At 42.0% G+C, this 27,830-nt stretch overlaps 1 protein-coding gene across 4 annotated transcripts; it reads left to right on the forward strand.

Moving 5' to 3' along the window:
• Positions 1–5,221: 5,221 nt before the first annotated feature.
• On the forward strand, positions 5,222–27,687 carry LOC132394022 (zinc finger protein 474-like). 4 transcript variants are annotated; one of them, XM_059969646.1, is made up of 4 exons: positions 5,222–6,332; positions 9,410–10,155; positions 13,788–13,968; positions 15,013–21,175. In XM_059969646.1, exons 2-4 carry the CDS (start codon positions 9,802–9,804, stop codon positions 15,195–15,197), a joined length of 720 nt encoding a protein of 239 aa, XP_059825629.1. In that variant the 5' UTR covers positions 5,222–6,332; positions 9,410–9,801; the 3' UTR covers positions 15,198–21,175. The 4 variants fall into 4 exon arrangements, with proteins under 4 accessions (XP_059825629.1, XP_059825631.1, XP_059825632.1 ...); XM_059969648.1 differs by having other exon boundaries at positions 5,222–6,307; XM_059969649.1 differs by lacking the exon at positions 15,013–21,175 and adding an exon at positions 27,431–27,687 and having other exon boundaries at positions 5,246–6,332.
• The last annotated feature ends 143 nt before the right edge of the window (positions 27,688–27,830 follow it).

Raw genomic sequence — 27,830 nt, forward strand, 5'->3', positions numbered from 1 at the left:
ACCATTCAACAGCTCTCCCCAGATTGTAGATTTATCCATGGCAACAGGTTCAATATTGGTCATTGTCCTTTGAAGTTGTTACTATAGAGAAATTCTTGTGCTGTGCAGACCTATGTAGGCAAACAAAGAGACAGGAAGACAATAGCATCTGTCATTCTCAATAGAAGGAGATGAGAGAGATCTTGGGATCCACGCTGTCTGTCAGACCTTTAGTTCTGACAGCAGTCTTAGCAAGGGCTTGGACTCAGTGTGCTGGCCAGGGCGGACGCCAGTGCCCCACATCGCAGCACTGAGCAGCCCCATTGCTTGTCCCAGTGCAGTCAGCACTAGCCCTCACAGGAAGCCTTGCTGTACTGAGAGTTGTGAACAATTCATTGCTGGATCTGTGCTAAATTCCACCATGGCAGTGCTGTCTGTTACATAGCTCTCCAAATATAATGCAAAAATTACCCCTTTTGGTGTTGATTTCCTTAGTGCCTTTGTTCCTGGAAGCAGATCTTGTGCACTAAACAAGCTATCTCCCAAACAAGCTATAAATCTCCCAGATGTAATAGTGGCCAAAGCAACTAGGGTAAAGGATGAACTGAAGGAAATTTATTAGGCAAGAATCAGTGTTGGATAGACTGTTGAGTCTGAAGGCTGTTAAGTCCCTGGGACCTGATGGTCTGCATCCCAGCGTACTTAAAGAGGTGGCTCTAGAAATCGTGGACACATTGGTAATTGTTTTCCAATGTTCTATAGATTCAGGAACAGTTCCTGCTGATTGGAGGGTGGCTAATGTTGTCCCACTTTTCAAGAAAGGAGGGAGAGAGAAAACAGGGAATTATAGACCGGTTAGCCTGATGTCAGTGGTGGGAAAGATGCTGGAGTCAATTATAAAAGAGGAAATTATGACACATTTGGATAGCAGTAGAAGGATCAGTCCGAGTCAGCATGGATTTATGAAGGGAAAATCATGCTTGACTAATCTTCTGGAGTTTTTTGAGGATGTATCTATGAAAATGGACAAGGGAGAGCCAGTGGATGTAGTGTACCTGGACTTCCAGAAAGCTTTTGATAAGGTCCCACAAAAGAGATTAGTGGGCAAAATTAGGGCACATGGTATTGGGGGCAAAGTACTGACATGGATTGAAAATTGGCTGGCTGACAGGAAACAAAGAGTAGCGATTAACGGGTCCCTTTAGGAATGGCAGGCTGTTACTGGTGGGGTACCGCAAGGTTGGGTACTGGGACCGCAGCTGTTTACAATATACATTAATGATTTAGATGAAGGGATTAAAAGTAAAAATAGCAAATTTGCTGATGACACAAAGCTGGGTTGCAGTGTGAAATGTCAGGAGGATGTTATGAGAATGCAGGGTGACTTGGACAGGTTGGGTGAGTGGGCAAATGTATGGCAGATGCCGTTTAATGTGGATAAATATGTGGTTATCCATTTTGGTGGCAAGAACAGGAAGGCAGATTACTATCTAAATGGAGTCAAGTTAGGAAAAGGGGAAGTACAATGAGATCTAGGTGTTCTTGTACATCAGTCAATGAAAGCAAGCATGCAGGTACAGTAGGCAGTGAAGAAAGCTAATGGCATGCTGGCTTTTATAACAAGAGGAATTGAGTATAGGAGTAAAGAGATCCTTCTGCAGCTGTACAGGACCCTGGTGAGACCCCACCTGGAGTATTGTGTGCAGTTTTGGTCTCCAAATTTGGGGAAGGACATTCTTGCTATTGAGGGATTGCAGCGTAGGTTCACAAGGTTAATTCCCGGAATGGCGGGACTGTCATATGTTGAAAGATTGGAGTGACTGGGCTTGTATACACTGGAATTTAGAAGGATGAGAGGGGATCTGATTGAAACATATAAGACTATTAAGGGATTGGACACACTGGAGACAGGAAGCATGTTCCTGCTGATGGGTGAGTCCAGAACTAGAGGCCAAAGTTTAAGAATAAGGGGTAGGCCATTTAGAACAGAGATGCGGAAGAACTTTTTCACCCAGAGAGTGGTGGATATGTGGAATGCTCTGCCCCAGAAGGCAGTGGAGGCCAAGTCTCTAGATGCTTTCAAGAGAGAGTTAGATAGAGCTCTTATAGATAGCAGGGTCAAGGGATATGGGGAGAGGGCAGGAACAGGGTACTGATTGTGTATGATCAGCCATGATCACAGTGAATGGTGGTGCTGGCTAGAAGGGCCGAATGGCCTACTCCTGCACCTACTGTCTATTGTCTATCAGTGTAATCCATAGGCAAAGAAACAGGGCATATGTATTCTACCTTATAGTTATGGTTTTAGACACAATGCAATTGAATTTTGATACTTTCTATAATTAAACATTAGTAGGCTATCATTTAAAACTGAAGTGAATAGGAGCTTTTTTCCCAATAGGTGGAGTGAATATCTACTTCAAATGGTGGTTGAGATTAGATCATTGGAGTATTCAAAGATGAAATAGGTTACTTCTTAAACATCAGAAAATTAGGAATTATCTGAGACTGGTACCAACTAGGAGGTGAGGAGAGGTCAGATCTGCCCATGATCATATTAATTGCTGGTGTAGGCTTGGTAGCTGATGAGTGCTGAATTGTCTATTCCTGTTCCTTTTTTTTTATGTCCTTATATGTTGATTGTGCAAATACAAGACTTTTAGATGATCTGTGGAGTTTCCTGAATTCAACCAAACAATTTTTGTGTCACTAGTACTGTGCTCAGTTCTGGTTACCTCACTACAGGAAGGATGTGGAAACCATAGAAAGGGAGCAGAGGAGATTTACAAGGATGTTGCCTGGATTGGGGAGCATGCCTTACGAGAATAGGTTGAGTGAACTTGGCCTTTTCTCCTTGGAGCGATGGAGGATGAGAGGTGACCTGATAGAGGTATATAAGATGATGAGAGGCATTGATTGTATGGATAGAAGTTTTCTCCCAGGGTTGAAATGGCTATCACGAGAGGGCACAGTTTTAAGGTGCTTGGAAGTAGGTACAGAGGAGATGTCAGGGGTAAGTTTTTTTATGCAGAGAGTGGTGAGGGCTGCCAGCGATGGTGGTGGAGCCAGATACAATAGGATCTATTAAGAGACTCCTGGATAGGTACATGGAGCTTAGAAAGATGGAGGGCTATGGGTAACCGTAGGTAATTTCTAAAGTAAGTACATGTTCGGCTCAGCATTGTGGGCCAAGGGGCCTGTATTGTGTTGTAGTTTTTCTCTGTTTCTATGCAGTTTCACTTAAGGCATTAGACACTTGCGATATGCATTTGTCATTCAATGCTCATTGGAGTATTGGAGTTCCAGTCCCTTCCACTTCCAGTCAATGTTTGTCATTGAATATCCATTTCCCTCCATGGATGCTGCCTGAATTGATGATTCTTCCATTATTTTGTATGTATGGTTGGAATATTTGCAGTTGAGATTTGTTTTCCTGGTTTGGAAATTTGATGATTGCACTTTCAAGGATCAAGTTTTTTATGGTGTTCAATTAACTGCAGCTGAGCTATATTTAAGGATTACTCAGTTACTTAGAAGACATCTCTACAATCTACTACTCTGCATTTTGGGGGCACTTGGGTACACATAGTACATGTAAAGGGGTCATGGATAATGTTCAGTTCTAACCTGTGCTTCCCTGATGGTGTTGTTGTGCTTCTTTCAATGGTGCATCGATAAAAATTAGTGCACACCAAAGTGTCATGCTAATTTCTTTTTCCCTCTAGAGAAAGTAGAGGCACTGCTGAGCTTCCTTAACCATGATGACAATATGGTTAGACTAGGACAGGCCGTGGTGATGTTCATGGGTAGGAACTTGAAGCTATCAATCCTCTCAACCTCAGCACAGTTGATGTAAACAGGAGAGTGTGCATGTGATATTAAGGAAATCAAGGAATATGGGACTGATGCTGAAGTAATAGATCAGCCATGGTCTTATTGAATGGTGGAGCAGACACAAGGTGCTGAATGCCCTACTCCTGCTTCCATTGCTTATGCTCATATCCGTAACCTCTTACAAGATGTCATACTGAGCAGGAAAATATCCCTTGTATCCCGGAGGCAGAAAGCTCTCTGATGCCAATGGGTGTTTCTGCTGCTCTTTGCTACTCTCAACTGGCAGAGATGTACCTATCAGGAGAAGAGAATTGCCATTCAGGGGTAAGTGTTGCCATCCAGTGCAGATTTGAAGGAGTGATAGCAGTGCCACAATTTGGATCGTGCCAGGTAGTAATCACGTTGGATATCCAATACCAGGAGGGTGTCAATGGCATTGTGGGTGTAGAATCATGTCCTTCCTCAGAACAACAGCATCATTCCTCCTCCCGCCACTGGGATTCTGGCAGTGTCCAAAAAGTCTGGGATCGTTCTGGTTGTCTGGTTAAGCACCTGATGACACACTCCACTAAGCTCCTAGTCTTACCAAAGCTGACATCAAAACTAGATGCACCATGGCTGTTAAGGCAACTGCTCTGCCCATAACTGTAAGAAACTGCAGAGAGTTCGGGGCAGGGCTCAGTGCTGAATGGAAACCAGCGCCCAATCCATGGACTCTGCCGACTCTTCTCACTGCCTTGGTAAATCAGCCAGCATACTCCAAGACCCCGCCCATCCCAGGCATTCTCTTTTCGCCCCCCCTCCCATCAAGCAGAATATACAAAAGTTTGAAAGCACATTTCACCAAACTCAAGGTCAACTTCCATCCAGAGGTTAGAAGACTATTGGACAGTGCCCAAGGACTCCTGAGCTTACAGTCTACCTCATTATGGCCTTATGCCTACACTATCTATACTGCACTTTCTCTGTAACTTGAGCATTTTTATTCAGCATTTGTTTTACCTCAAAACACTGTTGTAATGAATTGATCCGTACGAACAGTGTGCAAGGTTTTCTTTGTACCTCAGTACATGTGCAAAAGTTTCACTACGAATTCCCTCCGTATCTGCTGCCTGACTTTTGGAGTTCCTCCAGCGTTCTTATGTGTTTTACGCCAGATTTTCAGATTAATTTCTCGTGTCTTGGCCCTGCACGTTTCTCTATGTAGGAACGCTTGTAGCACGTCTATGTGTGTGTGCGTGCCTTCACTCACGTTTGTGATTGCTGCTGTGGTTTGTGTTCGCTGCAAAGCTGCATTTATGATCTGGAATTAAAAGGACCGCAGTGCTCATTAGCTGGTAAACAGCTCACGCTATTTATGGAGTTTCGTTATGTTTTCTCTTAATTTTAGAAAGGGAGGTTTATTAACGTTCTCAGTTTAGTGTTTACAAAATGTACATCACATTAACCCATTGCTATTCTTGCCCTGAAAGCAGTGAAGTCCTTGCGGCCCCCACCAGTCCCCGAAATGCAGAGAGCCAGTGGCCCGTGTGCTCTCTCCAGGGATACACGAGCATGAGTATCTCGCCAAAAGTCCGTTCGAGTGGAACCGCTGTTTTCTCGTACTGTACGACACAGTGAGGCTTGCTCTTGGAAATGCGTTTATCGGTCACCTCCCGACGTTTCTTGTTGACAGTGTGTAAAGCTCCTATAGCTGAAGTCCTTCCCGTCTCTGCTTCTCATTTCAACATCAAAACACTTGCCAGCATCTTAGATTTGTAGTTTGTGTTCCAGGCTCCAGCATTCGCCGTTTCCTGTGTCAGCCTCACAAATTTCTTTAACCTGATCTCTCTGATTCTCCATGTCTGATATTTTGCAACAGCCTAAACTGTCCAAAATGTAACCTCAGCGTGTCTCAATCAAAGGGGTGGTTATCTGCAGATAACGTCGATCTACTTTGCATTATTTCCACTTTACATTTATCAACAGGTTCCTCAGTAATGGTTGTATTTCATGTTAATGCCGACAGATTATCTGTCTGTGCTTAACTCACAGCCCGAGAATGCATTACGCTCGTTTTATGCTACTGTTTGAACTTTTTTGCCATTCCGCAAATGTCCTCTCCGTACATTTAAATGAAACAACCCGTAGTATTATAAACCCGCGCTCATCCCAAAATATGGACTGCATTAATTGACCGATGTATGAAATATTTTAAAACATTTCTGACGAAACAGTTAAGTTCAAATCTGTCAGTAAACAAGGACCTTGCCCTCGGTCAAAGTAACCATAGCAAAGTACTGTATGTTTGCCTTCCTGAAGTCTCCGCGGCCTGCTACCATGCTGTGAATCGTGTTGCTAGGGAACTACCCGGAAGCGCAATGGTTGCCGTGGTTGCAATGGAACACTGCCTCCCTCTGCCTGCTGATGGGATCCAGTGGCAGGTTCAACACCGGGCTCACGGTTTGTCATGGGACGCAGGGAGGCAATGGCTGGAAGCTGATAGTGATGTAAGGTCAGTGAACTATGCAAGGAACAAGGTTAGTAATTTGTGCACGCTGCGAAATATTAGATGCTTCGAGTGATTGCAACGTTGATTGCAACGTTGTATCTCGTCCTACTGACAAATCCTCAGTATATAGCTACCCCATGACCCAAGCATTCAGATTTTAGCCTCAAGTTTCATTCACAGAGTTGCAGAATTAGAAAGTTAAGGAGTTGGAGAGAGCAGGAGGGGGCCATGTGGCCCATCCATTACCTGTCAAAAGCAAGCTGAATAGTCCCCACCCCCTCAACCCCTGTCATAGCCCTTTTCAGTGCTGATGAATCCTTGTTTTGGAGTAGAGGAAAGTTGGGAGATGGTGTTCCACATGGTTTATTTTGGACTTGCTGTTTTCTCTGTCATATGGGTTGAATTTTCATGTGCACAGAGAAATTACAGAATTTGCAGAGGGCGCTAAAGCTATAGTGAGGAAGAAATGGTCTTATATCCATACAGACTGAATATGACCTTTGAAATGTAATACTGAAAGACATACATACAGTTGGGAAGAAAATAAAAATAGTACATTTCTAAAATTATCGGGTGTGCAGATAGATATGGGTGTATAAATCTTCGACAGCAGCTGAGCAAAATCAGAAAGTGAAAAAAAATGAAGCTTACAGGGTCTGAGGTGTAAAGTATAAAAGCAAGTATTATACTGGATACCAGAAACAGCATTTGGAGCTTCCTGTGAACTTTCTTCCTCTAAATCGATTGGTGTAGCCTTCTATCTTCTTTTCTTCAGGCCTTCCCCTAAATACATCAACACTATTTACTCCATTTGGATTGGGGGTTCTTCCCTTTTTGGGTTTGAATAATTATTCTTTATAAACTTCTAATTTTAAATATAGACACTTCATCATTTATCGATTTCAACACTGTATCTCCCTGGAAGATAGTAAAGCAAAGTGATGATGTAGTATTTCAGCTTTGCTTCACAGATGGGCTTATTAATATCTACTCTATCCCTCATTCCTATACCATCCTTTATTTTATAACAATGTATCTGTGAAATAGTTTACTACTTTATTTGGTTTCATAGTTCCTCCTTGCCTTCTTAATTAGAACATAGAAAATCTACAGCACATTACAGGCCCTCCGGTCCACAATGTTGTGCCGACCATGTAACCTACTCTAGAAACTGCCTAGAATTTCCCTACCACACAGTGCTCAACTTTTCTAAGCTCCATCTACCTATCTAAGTGTCTCTCAAAAGACCCTATTGTATCTGCCTCTACCACATTTGCTGGCAGTGCATTCCACACACCCACCACTCTCTGAGTTAAAAAACTTACTTCCCCCCCCCCCATCATGTACCTACTTCCAAGCACCTTAAAACTATGCCCTCTCATGTTAGTCATTTCAGCCCTGGGAAAAAGCTTCTGGTTATTCACACAATCAATGTCTCTCAACATCTTATATACCTCTGTCAGGTTACTTCTCATCCTCTGTCGCTCCAAGGAGAAAAGGCCAAGTTCACTCAGTCTATTCTCATAAGACATGCTCTCCAATCCAGGCAACATCATTGTAAATCTCTTCTGCACCCTCTCTTTAGCATCCACATCTTTCCTGTTTTGAAGTGACCAAAACTGTTCTTAACTTCTTTCCTAATCCTCAGTATTCACTCTTAAAGTGCAATCCTTTCATATCTGTGTGCGTATTGTGCACCTCGTTCCTTGTACTTCATTGTTCTCTGATATATTTTTCTTTCTAAAGAGTTTTGTGAGTGTTAGATTTTCTTTTCCTTTAAGTACAGAGGTTCCTATCCTGGGGTCCATGGACCCCTTACTTAATGGTATTATTCCATGGCATAAAAATGTTGGGGACACCTGTTTTAGTGGAATATAATTTTCCTGTATGCAGTTGAAAACTATTTAAATGTTCTTCACTATTGATTGTTAATATTGTTGACTATTTGCTTGTGGTTCTATTTAGTTTTATTTTCAGCTACTCAAAACTTTGCTTTATCATAATTATGTCCTTCTCTTTCATCTAAAACTCCCTCTTGTTTAGATATCTCCTTACTTTTACTTGTTCTATTTCAGTCTCCATTAAGAAATCCAGTAGCAAATCCTTTTTTAGATGCTTTACATCTTGGGTTAGAAATTGGTCCTCTATACTTTGTAGGAACTACGCCATAATTATTATTTGTGTTTCCAATTTATCTGCATACGGAACTTTGATGTGCTACTATGAATTACCAGTTATCCCACAAAAGAAGCATTGATTCCAATTCCACCAATTCCAGCAATTCCACAATAGAAGGGATATGAAAGGTTAGGAATGATATACTGGAGTAATAAGGGGTTAATATTGGGAAAGAGTAAATGAGTTGCTCTTCATTGGGAAGATTGACAGTAGATATGACAAAATATGCTCAAAATAATGAGGAGTCTAGGCAGGATAGATTGAAATGGTTCCAATTATTTGAAGAATTATGAACCAGACATAAAGTTAAGATGACTGAGGCAAGCAAAAAAGGAAAGTCAGTGAGCTATTAGCATCTGGAATGTATTATGTAACAGGTTGATAGAGGAACATTCAGTCATACCTTTCAAATGAGAATTGGATCAATATTTCATAGAAACAAAATTGCATTACCTTGGGAAAAGGCAGATGAGTGGGAAAGGCACAGTGCTCATCTAGAAACATGCTCAAAATTAAAGGGTTAAATGACCTGTTCTGTGACTATTGTGTCATTCTGTTAGAAGATTCATAATTGGATAAGGTAATTTCAAGTGGGGTGAATTGGGTGATAGTAGTCCATAAGACTGTATTTCAAAAAAAGCTCCTGCTAGCAGTTAATAACTTCGGAATGATTCTGCCCTACCTCAAATCAGTCATAAACAAAATCAAATAATATTAATATCGAAATATGTATAAAATACAAAACATGCTTTATATACTTTTGATATTTTTTAATGTTTCCATTGATCATAAAATGTTAATTTTATACTTTCAAAGGCTTAAACTGTGTTGCATGAATTTTTTAAGAGGAACTAAACGTTCTGTAAATACCATGTGATAATTATAAAAGATATTGCTTCCAAATAAAACATTGTATCTATTTCGCAGACATTTTCTATGAAGCCTTGGGACCTTCCATCCCTACTACAAATTCTGAAAAAAAGACCAGATCACTTGACAAATCACTCAAATTGCAGACAATTATCTGCATGTCTGAATTGTGGGAAAAAATGAATCTTATCTGATGCATCTTGATCAAGCTTTAAAATGAAACAAACAGAAAAAGATAAGCTATAGGACATCTTCGTGTGGATACGTAATCGACTCATTAAACTTACCTTCACACTCATTTAAACACGAACATCTACTCATATAAAAACTCAAATCATATAATCATCATCATTTATTGGATATCCAAAGCAAATTGTCAACTATCATTCAAGAATTTTAATTGAAAAACTTTCCACAACAGTAGTTCAATATATCTGAAAACAAAAGAAATGTCAAAACTTCGGAGGGTTTGTTACATATGTGGTAAGCAATTTGGATTGCATTCAATTGTCATTCATGAGCCTCGGTGCCTGGAGAACTGGCGAATTGAGAATAAGAAATTACCAAAGCACAAACAAAGACCAGAACCCAAAAAACCACAGCCTGTAAAAGTAGATGGTTCACTTGATGATAACGTTGCAAACACAGCACTATTCACAAGGGGAAATGCCCAGCTCATTCCCTGCAAAAACTGTGGTCAAACATTCCCACCTGATCAACTTTCCGTGCACCAGAGAAGCTGTAAATCAACTGATGGAGGCACATCATCAAAAATACCTAAGTCAAGCACAAGTTACAGATCTGTAAGTGTTTCAGTACCTCTTCTAATAAGTACTTCCAATGTATTCCCAAGTCAAAGAAAAGCAGAATGAGTTAACAGTACCTAGAAAACCTGACCCAGAGGATGCTGTTGCATTCAAAGAAGCATAAAGATTGTAAATATAAGGTGACCAAAGACTTCAGTGGGTCTCTAAGGACAAGGATCTTAATTCAATATGTTAATAGTCAGGGTGTCATTTAATTGTACAAGAGTGTTGAATAATGGGCAGCTGGGTGGTATAGCATCAAATATCAGTTACTGCGAATTGGGCATTGAGAATGCAGGTCTCCAAATCAGAAAGATTGGAACAACTTATATATGTCATTGCTAAATAATTACTAGTTGATGTAAATCCCAGCAGAATGATGAAGTCCATTCTTTTTTTTCATTTATAAGCAATTGGATGCATTGAGGTAGAACAAGGTAAAACAATAACAGTTACGGAGAAAGTCCAGTGCAGGTAAACAATAATGTGCAAAATCATAACAAAGTAGATTGTGAGGTCAAGGTTCCAACCTATTGTACCAGGAAACTATTTAATTGTCTTATAAAAGCAGTACAGAAGCTAATCTTGAGCCTGGGAACACATACTTTCAACTTGTATATTGTCTACTCAATGGAAGAGGAGAGAAGAGAATGTCTAGGTGGACGAGGTCTTTGATTATGCTGGCTGAGACAGAGTCTATAGAGGAAATGTGGTTTCCATGATGTGTTGAGCTATGTCCAAAATTCTGCAGTTTCTTGTCTTCATACATCCGTGACACTTCACACACTCTTGATCTTTTCAATGATTTCAAGTTTTCTGGCCCCCATCATTTTATTTTTACTATGTCCCTATACACCTCCATCCCACTCCAGGAAGGCCTCAAAGCTCTCCGTTTCTCTCTGGGCACCAGACCCAACCAGTTCCTCTCCACCACCACTCTCCTCCGTCTAGTGGAACTTGTCCTCACTCTTTATAATTTGGCTGCTCCCACTTCCTTCAAACAAAAGATGTAGCCATGAGCACTAACATGGGCCCCAGATATGCCTGCCTTTTTGTTGGCTATTGGAACAGCCTATGTTCCAAGCCTTCACTGGTGACTGTCCCCCACTTTTCCTACACTACCTCGAAGGCTGCCTTGTTGCTGCCTCCTGAACCCATGCAGAACTTATCATCGTCGACATCATCCACTTTGCATCCAATTTCCACCTGCCCTCAAATTTACTTGGTCCATTTACGACAACTTCTTCCCCTTTCTTGATCTCTCTGTCTCTATCTCTAGAGACAGCTTATCCACTGATGTCTATTATAAACCCACAGACTCTCACAGCTACCTGGACAATACTTCTTCCCACCCAGTTACTTGTAAAAATGCCTTCTCTCAATTCCTCCATCTCCGCCGCATCTGCTCTCAGGATGAGGCTTTTCATTGCAGAATGAAGGAGATGTCCTCCTCCTTCAAAGAAAGGGGCTTTACTTCCTCCACTATCAACGCTGCCCTCAACCGCATCTCTTCCATTTTACACACGTCTTCTCACTCCATCCTCCCACCACCCTACCAAGGATAGGGTTCTTCTTGACCTCACCTACCACCCCACCAGCCTCAGCATCCAACACATAATTCTCCACAACTTCTGCCATCTCACCACCAAGTGCATCTTTCCCTCCCCTCCAATTTCTGCTTTCCGCAAAGATCGCTCCCTACGCAACTCCCTTGTTCTTTTGTTCCTCCCTACTAATCACCCTCCTGGCACTTATCTTTGGAACAAATGCTACACCTACTCCTATACCTCCTCCCTCACTACCATCCAGGCAGTCCTTCCAGGTGTGGTGACACTTCACCTGCGAGTCTTTTGGAGTCATATACTGTGTCCGGTGCTCTCGGTGTGGCCTCCTGTCTATCAGTGAAACCCAACATTGATTGGGAGGCTGCTTTGCTGAGCACCTACGCTCCATTTGCCAGAAAAAGCAGGATCTCCCAGTGGCCACCCGTTTTGATTCCACTTCCCGTTCCCATTCCACGTACTCTATCCATGGCCTCCTCTATTGTTGCGATGAGGCCACACTCAGATTGGAGGAACAACACCGTATATTCCATCTGGGTAGCTTCCAACCTGATGGCATGAACATCATTTTCTCAAACTTCTGGTAATGGCCCACCCCCTTCACAATTCCCTCTTTTATCATATCTCCTTGCCTGCCCATCGACTCCCTCTGGTGCTTCTCTGCCCTTTTCTTTCTTCCATGGCCTTTTGTCCTTTCCTGTTAGATTTCCCTACTCCAGCCTGTATCTCTTTCACCAATCAAATTCCCAGCTCTTTACTTCACCCCTCCCCCTCCCAGTTTCACCTATCACCTTGTGTTTCCCCCTCCCCTTCCCCCTTTTAATTTTACTCCTTTTTTCTCCAGTCCTGCTGAAGGGTCTCAACCTGAAACATGGACTGTACTCTTTCCCATAGATGCTGCCTGGCCTGCTGAGTTCCTCCAGCATTTTGGGTGTTTTGCAGTTGCTACTGGTAAAGTGCAGAGCAGTTATGATACCAAGCAGTTCTTCATCCAGATATGATACGTCCTGTGGTACTTTGATAAAAATTGGTAAGAGTCAAGAGGGACATGCCCTGGCTGTAATATCTACATGGTTGGACCTGGACAGGCTTGGATGATGGTCACTTCTGGGAACTTGAAGCTCTCCATTCTCTCAAGCTCAACACCATCAATGTAGACAGGTACATGTGGATCGATCTCCATCCTGAAGACATTTCTGTTTTGTTCTTTTGTTTTGCTGACACAGTAAGGGTGAAGGGTTGCCGTCATGACATCATGTTACTAAGCTCTCTATCTCATTCAATGTAATTCAACTAATCATTGCCTGAGATCAAATCTACTGCAGTATTACCATAGGTAAACTTGAAGGTTCATGTATATTTCTGCTAAAACAAAAGTTGACATGCTTACTCACGTAGTCATTAATTCAGTGTATGGAATTACTCCTCAACTATTACATAAATAATCTGACTTAATTATTCCAGTCTGGTCTGTTGCTACAACAATATGAAAGTGTGTCTCTGAATATGCATTTGAACCTATTAACAAAGCCATCCAATGACATGAGTATATTCACATCATTGTTTAGTCTTGCCATCTGAAGGTTTTGTTTAGATTGGGAAGTGTAAAACAGACAGACAGACATACTTTATTGATCCCGAGGGAAATTGGGTTTTGTTACAGTCGCACCAACCAAGAATAGTGTAGAAATATAGCAATATAAAACCATAAATAATTAAATAATAAGTTAATCATGCCAAGTGGAAATAAGTCCAGGACCAGCCTATTGGCTCAGGGTGTCTGACACTCTGAGGGAGGAGTTGTAAAGTTTGATGGCCACAGGCAGGAATGACTTCAGTGTTACTTCTCGGTGGAATGAGTCTCTGGCTGAATGTACTCCTGTGCCTAACCAGTACATTATAGAGTGGATGGCAGACATTGGGCAAGCAAATCTACTGGTGCAATCATAATATTACTGCCCAGTTTAGCTCAGTCCCAGGCCCATACTCTTAATGCATCGTGGCTTTTGAATAATACAGTACATTTTGTTTAGTATTAGAAGACTGACATTTTACAATTGTCTCTAGCCACCAGCAGTTAGACGTCCACGAACAGTGTTCTGCTACATTTGTGGTCGCGAATATGGAACTACATCAATAAGTATCCATGAGCCCCAGTGTTTAAAGAAATGGCACATTGAAAATGACCAGCTTCCAAAGCATCTCAGGAGGCCTGAACCCAAAAAACCTGAAGTCAGGCCTATCAAGGGTAGGTGCACATTAGAAGTAATTCTTTAATGTATCTGTTATATCAGGATTATAAATTTTTTGGCAAGATATCAGCATTTCAAGTTTGATTCTGAATAGTTTGTTTCATGCAGTCAGTTACCGTTACAAAAAGGCATTTCTGACGCACGTCATTAATTTACACTTCCTGTGTCAAATTATCTTTCCTGGGCAGCTTGATTTTAATGGAGTTATATTCATATTTTCATAGCTCATGTTGAAATTTCCACCTAATTGGCTGTACATTAAACATGTAAATTTGCTTCAGAAAGTAGATAACGGCAACATAACTTCCTACTTCCTGTACTTAATGCCCTGATGAAGGCCATCATACCAAACACCTTCTTCACCACTCTATTCTCCTATGATGCCAATTTCAGAGAACTATATACTTTAACTGATGGATCCCTTTGTTACATAAGACTCTCCAGGGCCTGATTATTCACTGTAAAAGTCCAATTCTGGTTTGATCTCCTATAATGCAATAGCTCATATTTATCTTAATTGAAAGGCATGTGCCAGTCCCTCAGCCCACGTACCAAGCTGATCATGATCCCTCTGTAATTTTTCACAACCTTCTATACTACAATACCACCTATTTTAGCACCATCCACAAACTTAATTCTATAAACATGCCCTGTATATTTACATCCAAACTGTTTGTATAAATTACAAATAATAAAGGTCCCAGCACCAAAACCTGTGACGCACCAATAGGCACAGGCATCCAGAGGAAGAAATAACTGTCAACTTTCACCCTCTGCTTCCTACCACTAAATTCAATCTGCTATCTTCCCATTGATCCCATACAATCTAACCTTGCAGGCTAGCTCACCATGAGGGATCTTGTCCCAGACTTTGCTAATTTCCATACAGACAATATCCATGCCCTACCCCTATTACCTCCTTGAAAGAACTCCAAGAGATCTTCCACACAAGAGAAAATCTGCAGGTGCTGGAAATCCAAGCAACGCACACAAAATGCTTGGTTTTCTCCTGAAATGTCAACTGCACTTTTTTCCCATAGATGCTGCCTGGCCTGCTGAATTCATCCAGCATTTTGTGTGTGCTGCAGAGATCTTTCAGACCTGGCTCCCCACGCGCAAAGCAATGGTAACTGTACTGAATCCTACCATCTCTTCAGAATCACCCACCACTGATGTCGGACTCACCAGCCAGTGGTCTCCTGCCTTTTTTTTCCTACCCTTTTAAACAATGGTTCCACATTTATACAAGACATTCTAAGATTAAAGGTGCTGTTGACAGTATTCTCCAGCTGCACACATTTCTTTTCCTATCCTGCCAATCATCCCAGATCCTGCTTCATTCAAAACCAGTACAAGCACTTTAGCCAGTGGATGGTGAATCTGTAGAATTCATTGCCACAGACAGTTGTGGAGGCCAAGCCGCTGGTATATTTAATGCAGAGGCTGATAAGCTCTTGATTATTAAGGTTGTCGGAAGTTACGGGGAGAAGACAGGAGAACTGGGGTTGAGAGGGATAAAAAATCAGCCGTGATGGAATGGCAAAGCAGACTTGTTGAGACAGCTGGCTTCATTCTCTCCTGTGTCTTATGGTTTACTGGTCAACCGCCAACAAAACCAATTACAAACCACAATCTACTTCTCATCTTTAGAGGTCTTCAGGTAGGTATTAAACCTGCCTTTCTGTTGCTTGAAACACCTGTTCTCACTGTCCCGACCATATCCCTGTTACACAGCATGAACAACATGAAATTCCAACATGTAAGGAAGGAGCATGTATCTTTGGTGTCTATATTTTACTTATAATATGCTCCAGCATTTAAATTTATTAGGGAAGATATACTTGTACATAGGTGAAGTCTTGGGGAAGCAAAGAGCAACGTTACCTTTGGCTACAAGTAATAAGCCAAGTAGCGCCAAAGAAATGAGAAGATGAGGATGCTGTATGTTGCAGAGAGTACTTGAAAGCTGTGGTCACTGTGGTCAGTAAATTTTTGGGTGAACTGATAATATGAAAGTGGATCTACTGATGGAAGGGTGATAATTTTTGTGAACTTGAGAAGGTACTGGCAAACTACTGGAGCTCCTTTGAAGACACTCCCACAAACCTGCTGGGTTGGATGATGAAGAATTGGCAAGTCAGGGTGGCATGTGACTTGGGGGACAATCTGCATATGATGGTATTCCCATGTGCACGCTACACTTGCCTGAATTGGTGGCAGAAGCCATGAGTTTCGGAGGTGCCTGGGTGGTAATTGCAGTGCACCTTATAAATGATGCATACTCATAATGCCATGGGCTCAAACAGCACAGAAACAGGCCTTGTGGCCCACCATGTCCGAACAGACCACTGAGTAACCATCCATACTGATCTGAACCTTGGGCACATGGTCTGTCACCTTCAATGTATTCATGATTCATATATTTGTCCAGATTCCTCTTAAATATTGGGAGAAGCTCAGTCCCCAGACTCTTTGTCAGATTCTAACCATCATCACACAAACACTTGTTTACTCACCCTTACCATCCACCTTCCTGTCCTGTCAGACACTTTGCTTCCTCTCAGTTGTTCTTGCTTTTCTTTCCTTGCTGATCCATTTGGATTTTTGATCAACTGTGGGCATGAAAATGTTAATGGTGGGGTTCTCAGCAATGGCCATGCCACTGATTGTCAAGGGAAGGTCGTTAGAGAAAGTCATGGTCTTGTAGATTTGTGGTGTACTTATCACTCTACGTCCATGCCCAAATGTTATCTAGGAATGGTCTGCTTCATTTGCAGAGGAGTTACAAATGATTATTTAATGAATTTCATTAGCAGGTATTTTTCATCCTACATCAATTTTGATACATTGTCCTAAGTGTCACACTGTTTTGCTTTTGGTTATATATTACAACAAACTTTAAAACATATTAAACCATTATTTGCCTTACCCCTTTTCATTATTATATTGTGGACTAGTGAAGAGTTTTTATATGGTTCACACAATATTTTTTCATCCTTCATATGCTCTTGCTTAAATGATGAACTACCTTTCCATGTCACTTAAATCACAGTTTTATCATTTTATTTTTCACTTAAAGGATAGATGAGAGAGCTATTTATGTAACATCATGTTCTTTCCAGCTAAATTGGTTAAGGTTTCTTCATTGTGTAACTTGCTCACTTTCCAACATTTTATCCAGGAATATTTTGATGGTGCAGTTGGTGTGAAATGTGCTTTTCTATCACACTGTCTCTGATTTCAAGACAGCTGTTTCAGCAGCTAAAGCTGTGTTTCTCTTGATCATTAAGTCTATTCAGATGCCCAATGCATGTAAAACAGTCTTCAGACTGATTAGTTTATTCATTACTTTAAAAATGAATATGATAGGAAATTAAATCTCACCATGCAAGACTCAAGCCACTTCTATGTTAAGCTGTTAGCCACTATTACTTTCCCTTACTTGCAACGTTACTAGCAATACCTCTGAAAACTAAGGAATTGACTTCATATGTTAGTACCTTTGATGTTCTGAATTCTGGTGCAAGATCAAAACCACAGCTGATGAGGGAACCAACATTGCAGATGTTGAAAATTCAGATCTCAAGTAGTGGGAGGCATGGTTATATAAAATAGGCTGACTTGCTCACTGTCTTGGTGCACGTTCTGAATCACAGCCAGCCAACCATCCAATCAACAAAAGCTGGTGATTGATGTTTTTTTTTCAATCCAGTAAATGATTGTTGAATCTTTAGGATTGCATAAGCTAAAGAAAAGATTTATTACATTTTTAAGTCAAAACCAAATATAAACACATTCTACACAAGTCAGTTTCCATTTTTATACACTTCTGTGGTAGCATAATATATTAAGCAAATATTTGTCAAGATTACAATTTGCAATTAGCAACAAGCAATAGCTGTAGCTGGCACATCTTTCCTTTGTTATTAACTTCATCCCCAATCATGACAAATTCACTCTGCCACCAAGTTATTTGTATCCATGGATCCAAAACAAACTCCACATCATCGCCTCTTTAAAATGAATTTAGTTGATAGTCACACAAAGTGCTTTGATCTTTGTACTTCCATTAATCTTGTTGACAATGCACAGAAATTGTATTAGCCTTTTGATCTAAGTTTAACTATGCTTGCATGGACTCTGATATATTTCAAATTTCAATGAAAATAATTGTACAATGTCACTGAGAATCAACACAGACGAAATTATTTGCAAATATGGTCAAATGGAACCAGCTTCCCTTGTGCCTCAATAGATTTCCAACTTAGTCTCTTCCTAGTTGGAAGAATCAGTTAGTTATAGTGTGGAATGTGTGAGCGATTCAATTGAATCCTGGAAGTTTAACTGTCATGAATAATGCTCAACAGCTGGTCTGATGAAGAGCAGATCCAACAGGTCAGGCCTATTCAGAACATTCAAACAGTGGCCTGTGGAACAAGAAGAAAGGATTGGACATCACAATAAGATCATTTTAAAAACAGGCCATATGGGAGGATTCTCAGGGATTTAAATTGCTCATATTCTACTACATTCTCTACACTAGAAATTTTATTTCAAAAGACATTCATATGGAACATATTTAACATGGAATTTATACCAAATATTTATCTTTACTTTTGGCCTTTCATCTTTATGCTTTTTTTCAATCAGCACACGTACAGAAGGTAGTTCTGCTGCTTTGCTCAGTGTGTGGAGTTTGTAGATATTCACTATGGTTTATTTGCTTTTCCCCTGAACCTTCCCCCCACCCCAATCTCAAGCTGTGCTGGTTGTTTGGTTCTCTGACCACATAAATTATTCCTAGTACTAGTGAGTGGTACGAGAAACAAAGGGCAATTAATGGGAATCAGAGAGAATAGGTTACAGGTAAGTAAGTGAGGGAATGCTTGGAGAGCCAGCACAGAATCAGTGGGTCCAAACGCCTTCCTTCAATACAGTAAGGAAATGTGAGAAATACTCAAATTGCCAATTCACCATCCTAAAAGTTTCTGAAAATCTATGCATCATAGTTGGCAGACTCTGCAACTGTTTTGATATCTACTGCATCTTTTATTGCCATCCCCTGTGCCCGCACATTTATGTAATGTTCTGCAAGCATCCTTCTTGTAAACACCTAGGACCAGGGAATCTGACTTTCAATGTTCATGTAGCCCAGGCTGTTACTTTCCAGAGCAGAATATTTGCCTTCTTATGTTCTTCTTCTTCTGCTGGCATCCTTTGTGCTCCCTGATGCCTTACTGTTTCGAAAACTTGCTTAGTATCTCCACACCAATTTATTGTTAACAGAGAGGGTATGATATTGGCAGTACCAGAAATCCAGTGATCTCTTGTTCATTTTCTGTGCAAAGCATAGAACATTGATTCCTACAGCTCACTTGTAATTGTCAGAGAAAGGTGCAAATTTAGTGCTTTGTGACATGGCTTCCTGGCAAGTCGTATGTGCTTCAATCAGGTGATGATGAGGAGCACTATGTCATTTTAATCCTTGGATCCTGCAGCCAGAGCTTTCTTACTGTCTTTGCTTCTAATCTTTCTTTTTTAAATCCATCTATTATTCTGGCACAAGTAGGTGGATGACTGATACAAGCACATGTCAGTCATGTTCTATGAAAGGAAACTCCCATAATTTCACCAGGAGAGAGGATGGAGAAAACTAAGTGGTCAATCTACCACTGGTGCTGTGGGCTGTCTTTATTAAGAAGAAATTAGTAATTAGGAAGCATTCCACTGTAAACAGGACTCCAGTAATGCCAAAACAATTACTGAGCTTAGGTCTCAATAACTGACTGGAACCCCTGCTGTTCGAACAGTCAGGAACAATTACTTATTTTTCAGTTAAATGTTATGATCCCAGCCCCCTCCTTTGTGAGAATCGCAAGAGCACCCGTCGAAAGTGGGGGGGGGGGGGGGGGTCAGTAGACCCAGTAGGAGAGAGAGAGAGAGAGAGAGAGAGAAACATGCCAAATTGCAGGTCCCACCAGGGATACAGAATAAAGACAACAGCGACTATTGTCATGGAGATCACGTGAAAAGCCCTCGGGCAAGGTGGGCTGGTCGAGAGAGAGACTGCATCATCCCAACCTGACTGACTCCTGCGACCCCGTGAGGAAGTATAAAGGAGAGTCTCAGGGGGACAGCCCCTCAGACGCACCCAGAATACACGAGAGAGTGATCCCGCAGCAGCGGGAAGCCATTCTGAAGGAAGCCACGTGCGTCAGATTCCGGGATTGGAATCTGTGGCTGGAATCACAGAAAACCGCTTTTAACTAACATCGGGGAGAGGAAACCAACGCTCCCCCGATTTCATGGAAGATTCATCAAGATTTGGCAAGTTTTTTCTCTTCTCCCCCAATCTCTCTCTCTCGGTTGCCCCACGGAAAACCCAGCGATTTTCAAAGGGCTGAGGCCTGCAGACTTTGAGTGACTTTTATATTTCCAACGGACAATCTATTAACCCCTAGACACCAGCAGAGCTCACTTCTTAATGATGATTATTACTATACCCGCGCTTTAGATTGAGTGTTGATGATGTGCACTATCTGAATGTTCGTATTAACCCTACTTTTGTGTCCCTTTATTAATAAAAACATTTGAAAATAGTGACATCAGACTTCAACGGACCTCTCTATCTTTGCTGGTAAGTTATCCAGTTACGGGATACGTAACAGTTGGGTTTCTCGTCCGGGATTTGACACCAAATTGGGAGGCCAGTGAATCGGGCTTGTAAATCAAAAAACTTGAATCTGGTTACGCGGGTAGCCAGACGGGAAACCAGCAAAGATGGACGTGGGGGAATTTATGGAAAACCCGATGGTAGGGGCGCTAGAGGCGGCCACAAAATCAGACTTGTTAAATTTAGCGAAGGGGTTGAACCTCACAGAAGTGAGGTCGTCCATGAAAAAGCGGGAGATACGAAGGGCCATAACTCAGTATTACATTGGGAAGAAGGTGTTTGAAGCTGAGGTATTAGGAGATATCCCTGAAGAGGTACCATCAAGTGGGACGGTTCAGTTAGAGGTGGAGAAATTGAAGTTGGAACGTGAAATTAAGTTAAAAGAGCTGGAAGCGGCTGAGAGAGAGAGAGAGGGAAAGGCAGGAGAGAGGGAGGGAAAGGCAAAGGCAGCATGAAATTAACCTAAAGAAGCTAGAAGCAGAAGAGAAAGAGAGGGAATGGGCCGAGAAAGAGAAACAGAGGCAACATGACCAGGAAATTGAGAAGATGAAGAACGAACGAAGAGATCAAGGGTTAGACCAAGCAGAGCGGTTTAATGTTAGTAGGGAGTTGAGATTGGTACCCCCGTTCGAGGAGACAGATGTCGATAGCTATTTCTTGCTTTTTGAAAAGGTGGCAGTAAATCAGAAGTGGCCAAAAGAGCAGTGGGTGGCGTTGTTACAAAGTGTGTTAAAGGGGAAAGCCCAACGAGCATATGCGGCTTTGTCCCTGGGGAAGGGAGAAGCGGAGAATTATGATGAGGTAGAAAAGGTAATTCTCCGGACTTACGAATTGGTACCTGAGGCCTATAGACAAAAGTTTAGAAATTTAAGGAAAGGGTGGAATCAAACGTATACCGAGCTAGCCCATGAGAAGGGGGTGCTCTTGGACCGTTGGTGCACCGCGGAAAGAGTGGACGAGGATTATGGGCGTCTCAGGGAGTTATTTTTGATTGAGGAATTCAAAAGTTGTGTTCCAGAGGAGATCCGGGTGTATTTGAATGAGAAGCCGGATAAGTCCATTTCAGAATTTGCCAGGTTGGCGGACGAATATGCCCTAACCCACAAGACAAAGACTCCCTCGAATAAAGGTCCCCAGAGAGACCGTGGGAACGATCGAGAAAGTCCGACTAGTGAGGCAGAGGTCCCACCGGGAGCTAGCGGTAAGGTTGAGGGGGAAAGGCAAGACGGCCAGAGGGCTCCGGGTTTGACCTGTTTTAATTGTGGAAAGGAGGGGCACATTGCATCTCGATGCTTTGCTCCGAGGAAGGAGATAGGAAGAGGGAAAACCACAGTCCCTATCGGGTGTGCCGTAGTAATCAGCAAATCGACCAGAGAGCCGAGGGTAGACAGAGTACGAGAGGGCTCTGGGAGTTGTCTGTCACACGGAACCGTGTCTGTGACGGAGGGAGACACACCAGTTTCCGTACGAATCTGGAGGGATACGGGCTCTGAATTATCCCTGGTTAGCCGTAAGATACTAGAATTTGGTCGGGAAACGGGCATGGTAAAGGTGGAAGGAATAAATAAACGGATAGAAATGGTGCCCTTATATAAGGTCATTCTGGATTGTGAGCTGGTGTATGGATCAGTTGAAATAGGGGTGCCCTCAGAATTCCCGAGAGCTGACGTGGACATGCTGCTGGGAAACGACTTAGCAGGGGGTAAGGTTTGGTCAGCCATGCTGCCGACCTGGCGACCGGCGAGTACGGTGGCCCCGCCCCTAGCGCCCAAGGACCATCTCGCCGGCGCGGTCACTCGCAGCCTGTCGAGAGAGAGAGCTGTGAACGAGAGCAGTTTAAATCTGGCCAGTTTTGATTTGGCCGAGACGTCTTTGCCGACCCTGTGCCATGAGGGTTTCGAGGGTGGTAAGACGAAGAGTAGTAAAGTGAAAGGGGGTAAGGGAGAGGAGATAGATCTGCCTTTAGCGAAGAGAAAGGTCCTAAAGGTAGGAGATAAAGATGAGAAACAGATAAAGCTGTTGAAAGGTCCAGAGTTGGACATGGATGATCTGTCTGGTTTGGCAGAATTGTTTGAAGAACTTGAGAGTTCTAAAGGTGTTCCCTATAATGAGAGGAGGGCAGTCCTAGATGGAAAGGATACCCTTGCCTCGAAGGGGTCTGCTGAAAGGGCAGAGGAGGTTGTTTCAGCTCGCAGGGTTGCGCCTTCCCCGGGTGGGAGCTGCCCAGAGAGTAACTGGGAGGATCGGGGGAAGTTAGAATTTGAAAAAGGTACGGGTGTTGAAAGCCTGGAAGAGGCCAATGTCCCGTTTGAGTGTGTCCGAGATGGGGATGCCCGAGGGGCTGAACCTAGTAACGGAGCTCAGAAGAAGTCTGACGTATCTGACCCAGTGGAACGGGGCGGCCGTCCTTGTGGGTCAGATGGACTCGGTTCAGTGGGAAAAGGGTTAACCTTGGTAACCGGGGAAAGTGTGAGTTCCCTGGCGTCTGTACTCGAAGGAGTGTTCAAAGTTAATGCAGAATTTAAGAATGGGGGGGTGAGGATTGTTGGCGAAGGAAACAAAAAGCCTGTAGTTTCCAAATCGAAGGAAGAAATCTTAAACCTGGCAGATCGCTCACAGAGTGAGCCGGGGAATAGCGGGGGACCCCACTCTATTGTTATGCCAGGATGGGGTGTGAAAAGGCTGCCTTCGACAGGCTACTTGAGCGAAGAGTTCGAATCAAACACCAATAACCTGAAGGGGACTGATAAAAGGGCCAGCCACCTGGGTAAAATCGAAGAATTGGGTGAAAAGGGTCTAAGTTTGGGGCATGGTGTTGCAAAAATAACCCCGATGAACGAGGCTGGCGGGAGTTCACCACGAAAAATTACTCAAGTTCCCCACGGGGGGCTCGCCGAAAAAGAAGCGACGGTTAATGGAGATGCCATTGTTAGACAGCCAGGCAGGTTGAACGGGTTTGCGCCAAAGCCTGTGAATACTAAAGACAGCCCTTTGGAGACCTGCCGGTTAAGTTAAACGACTGAAACTATTAGTATTCGCGTAAACTTTTGTAAATGCACCTAAGCTAAGGTCACACCTCCTTAGTTTTGTTGCTTATTAGGGAAAAAAAATAAATAGGTGGTTATTGAATTGAAGTCTGATGTAGAGTTCGCCATGTTAAGATATTAAAGAAAGGGACACTGTAATCGTTAACTATTTAGATACTGACTTGAATGTATAATGGTAGTATTTTGTGAAAAGAAAAACTTGTGTATTGTGTTAGATTCAAAACTCCTGTAAGACTGTGGACCACTCCGTTTTAACCGCTGGTAAAAACGTTTTTTTTAAGAGGGAAGGTGTTATGATCCCAGCCCCTCCTTTGTGAGAATCGCAAGAGCACCAGTCGAAAGGGGGGTGGGGGGTCAGTAGACTCAGTCGGAGAGAGAGAGAGACGTGCCAAATTGCAGGTCCCACCAGGGATACAGAATAAAGACAACAGCAACTATTGTCTCATGGAGACCACGTGAAAAGCCCTCAGGCAAGGTGGGCTGGTTTTGACAGAGATTGCATCATCCCAACCTGATTGACACCTGCGACCCCGTGAGGAAGTATAAAGGAGAGTCTCAGGGGGACAGCCCCTTCAGACGCACCCAGAATACACGAGAGAGTGATCCTGCAGCAGCGGGAAGCCATTCTGAAGGAAGCCACGTGCGTCAGATTCCGGGATTGGAATCTGTGGCTGGAATCACAGAAAACCGCTTTTAACTAACATCGGGGAGAGGAAACCAACGCTCCCCCGATTTCATGGAAGATTCATCAAGATTTGGCAAGTTTTTTCTCTTCTCCCCCAATCTCTCTCTCTCGGTCGCCCCACGGAAAACCCAGCAATTTTCAAAGGGCTGAGGCCTGCAGACTTTGAGTGACTTTTATATTTCCAACGGACAATCTATTAACCCCTAGACACCAGCAGAGCTCACTTCTTAATGATGATTATTACTATACCCGCACTTTAGATTGAGTGTTGACGATGTGCACTATCTGAATGTTTGTATTAACCCTACTTTTGTGTCCCTTTATCAATAAAATGTTTGAAAATAGTGACATCAGACTTCAACGGACCTCTCTATCTTTGCTGGTAAGTTCTCCAGTTACGGGATACGTAACATAAATAATAGGGGTTCTGAGCTACTAAGTGTACCTGCCTGCCTCTGTATGCTGGAAATTTTATACTGGTTCTGTTAATTATATTTTCCAATACTTTGGAAAGAATATACAATAGATGCACCCTTGAAATTTCATTTCATAAGCAGAACCTTTAGAAATTATTTACAAAACATAATTTTCTTTTACAATCTGGCTTATGAACCTGGTTGGGCAGGGTCCACCTCCGTCATCTGTTAGCATAATAATCCTATTTACAATCCAGTTGGTATGCCGATGGTCTTTTAATGTAGTGTAATCATCAGATGCTGTAATGCCAGTTGATTTCCTTCACTCATCATCACCTGTATTTCCTCTTTCCTATCTGAGCTGACTGCCAAGTGAAGGTGGGAAAATTGTTCTTTGGTGAAATCCTTATTTTTAGTTTTGAGTAAAATCCCACTTCTTCACAATACACATTCAACCTCAGTTCTGTAAGCCATTCTCCAGCCCTTTATCTCTTTCACCTAAAGGTTTTGCAGCTCTTAACTTCACCCCTCCCCCTTTTCCAGTTTCACCTATCACCTTGCACTTCTTCCACCTTCTTACTCTGATTTCTCAGCTCTTTTTCCAGTCCTGCTGAAGGGTCTCAGCCCAAAACATTGACTGTTTACTGTTTTCCATAGATGCTGCCTGGTCTGCTGAGTTCCTCCAATATTTTGTGTATATTGCCTTGGATTTCCAGCATCAACAGATTGTCTTGTCTTCCGCAAATCAGATTTTGCTAGAGTTCTAGCCATTATTATTATAGTAACATAGAAGCTGGCAAGTATGAAAGGAGGGAAGTTAATTTGCTATTTCCATAGTCCTGCATAAATTAATTGATAATGTCCTGATATATCCCAAACCGATAATACTTTTGCTCTTAGAAGCATCAAGGATCTGTGTTTACTTATGGCTACTTTTATTCTTCGAGAATGTATTGTAGTCATAGAACAATATAGCATTTGAACAAGCCAGAATTAGAATTCAGGTTTATTATTACCGTATTATATGATGTGATTATATCATTGTCTTATGTGAGTTGTGCATTTTGTCCTGACTTGTCCATGCTAAGGTGCCCCCTAAGCAAATCCCATTTGCTTATATTTGGTCCATATCCTCTAAAATTTTCCTAACCATGTATAAAGCAAATGTCTTTTAAATGTTGTCAATATACTGTCAAATAGAGAGAGTACAGAGGAGATTTACTAGAATGTTACCTGGGTTTCAGCACCTAAGTTACAGAGAAAGGTTGAGTAAGTTAGGTCTTTATTCTTTGGAATAAATTTATTCTCCTTTTTTATCAATAAAAACGTTTGAAAATAGTGACATCAGACTTCAACGGACCTCTCTATCTTTGCTGGTAAGTTCTCCAGTTACGGGATACGTAACATAAATAATAGGGGTTCTGAGCTACTAAGTGTACCTGCCTGCCTCTGTATGCTGGAAATTTTATACTGGTTCTGTTAATTATATGTTCCAATACTTTGGAAAGAATATACAATAGATGCACCCTTGAAATTTCATTTCATAAGCAGAACCTTTAGAAATTATTTACAAAACATAATTTTAGGGGGGACTTGACAGAGGTATTTAAAATTATGAGGGGGATAGATAGAGTTGAAGTGGATAAGCTTTTTCCATTGAGAGTAAGGGAGATTCAAACAAGAGGACATGAGTTGAGAGTTGAGGAGCAAAAGCTTAGGGGTAACACGAGGGGAACCTTCTTTTCTCAGAGAGTGGTAGCTGTGTGGAATGAGCTTCCAGTAGAAGTGGTAGAGGCAGGTTTGATTTTGTCATTAAAAAAAAATTGGATAGATATATGGACAGGAAAGGAATGGAGGGTTATGGACCTAGTGCGGGTAGGTGGGACTAGGTGAGAGTAAGTGTTCGGCACGGACTAGAACGGCCAAGGTGGATGTTTCTGTGCTGTAATTGTTTTATGGTTTATATATACCTCAACTACCTCCTATGGAAACTTGTACAGACTCTTGGTGTAAAAACTTCTGCTCAGGTTCCCATTAATTTTAGTCCCTCTCACACTAAACCTACATTCTCTAGTTCTTAATTCTGCAATCCTAGGAAAAGTAAGTGCATCATCCCTCTAAATCCTGCACTCCAAGAAATAAAGTCCTATTCCGATCAACTTTTATCCATAACCCAGTCCCCTGAGTCCTGGTAACATCCTTGTAAATTGCCTCTTCACTCTTCCCAGCTTTATGGCAATTTTCCTATAACAGGGTGACCACAACACTGAACACAATACTCCAAATGTGGTCTCACCAGTGCTTTGTATAAATGCAGCAAAACATCCGAATTCAAGGCCCTGACTGATGAAACCCAATGTACCAAAAGCCTTCTTCACCACTCCTGAGGAAATAGTGATAGAAATTAGTGCCAGAGCATAATGGCTATTTCATTTCTGCAAAATAGCCCCAATCAAATGCTTCATAAATACTGAAAAGTCAGGATCTATAGACAAATATTGCTTGTGATTAATAACTGATATCATGAAGTAGATGAAATATAGAGGCTTTATTTCTCTTGTTAAAATGGTCCACCTAAAATATTCATTAGACTTGTTTTGCACATAGTAATGATGTGTTTATTTCTTTCCTTTCCAGGTAAAGGAACATATAATCTTGATGCTTTAAATGAGGCAGCTTGGAGAAGCTCCCAAGACCAGCTGGTGCCTTGTGACGTCTGTGGGCGTACTTTCCTCCCAGACAGATTGATTGTCCACCAGCGTTCGTGTAAACCGAAATAATCAAGCTGCCGAATAAAGCCAAACAACCAAGGAATGATACTTGACTGTCGGGTATAATTCATTTACTCTAATAAACTGACATAAAGCAGAAAATAAATAAATTGTTATTTCTGGCTTCTGTGTAGTGGTTGTGATTTTTAGTAACTCTTTACAATTTAAATCAAGTTCTCAGTTATTGTTGCTTCAGAAATTGGATATGAAACTCCACAGCTGTTCCAGTGAACACGTTGCCCAATTCCAGCAAAGATTGGAGGAAT

The sequence above is a fragment of the Hypanus sabinus genome, chromosome 5, assembly GCF_030144855.1.
Source record: "Hypanus sabinus isolate sHypSab1 chromosome 5, sHypSab1.hap1, whole genome shotgun sequence".
In the NCBI taxonomy this organism is placed as follows: Eukaryota; Metazoa; Chordata; class Chondrichthyes; order Myliobatiformes; family Dasyatidae; genus Hypanus; species Hypanus sabinus.

What these genes read in the sequence shown, in the direction of transcription:
- LOC132394022 (XM_059969645.1), top strand. Translation starts at nt 21,192, where the DNA reads ATGAAGAACGAACGAAGAGATCAAGGGTTAGACCAAGCAGAGCGGTTT.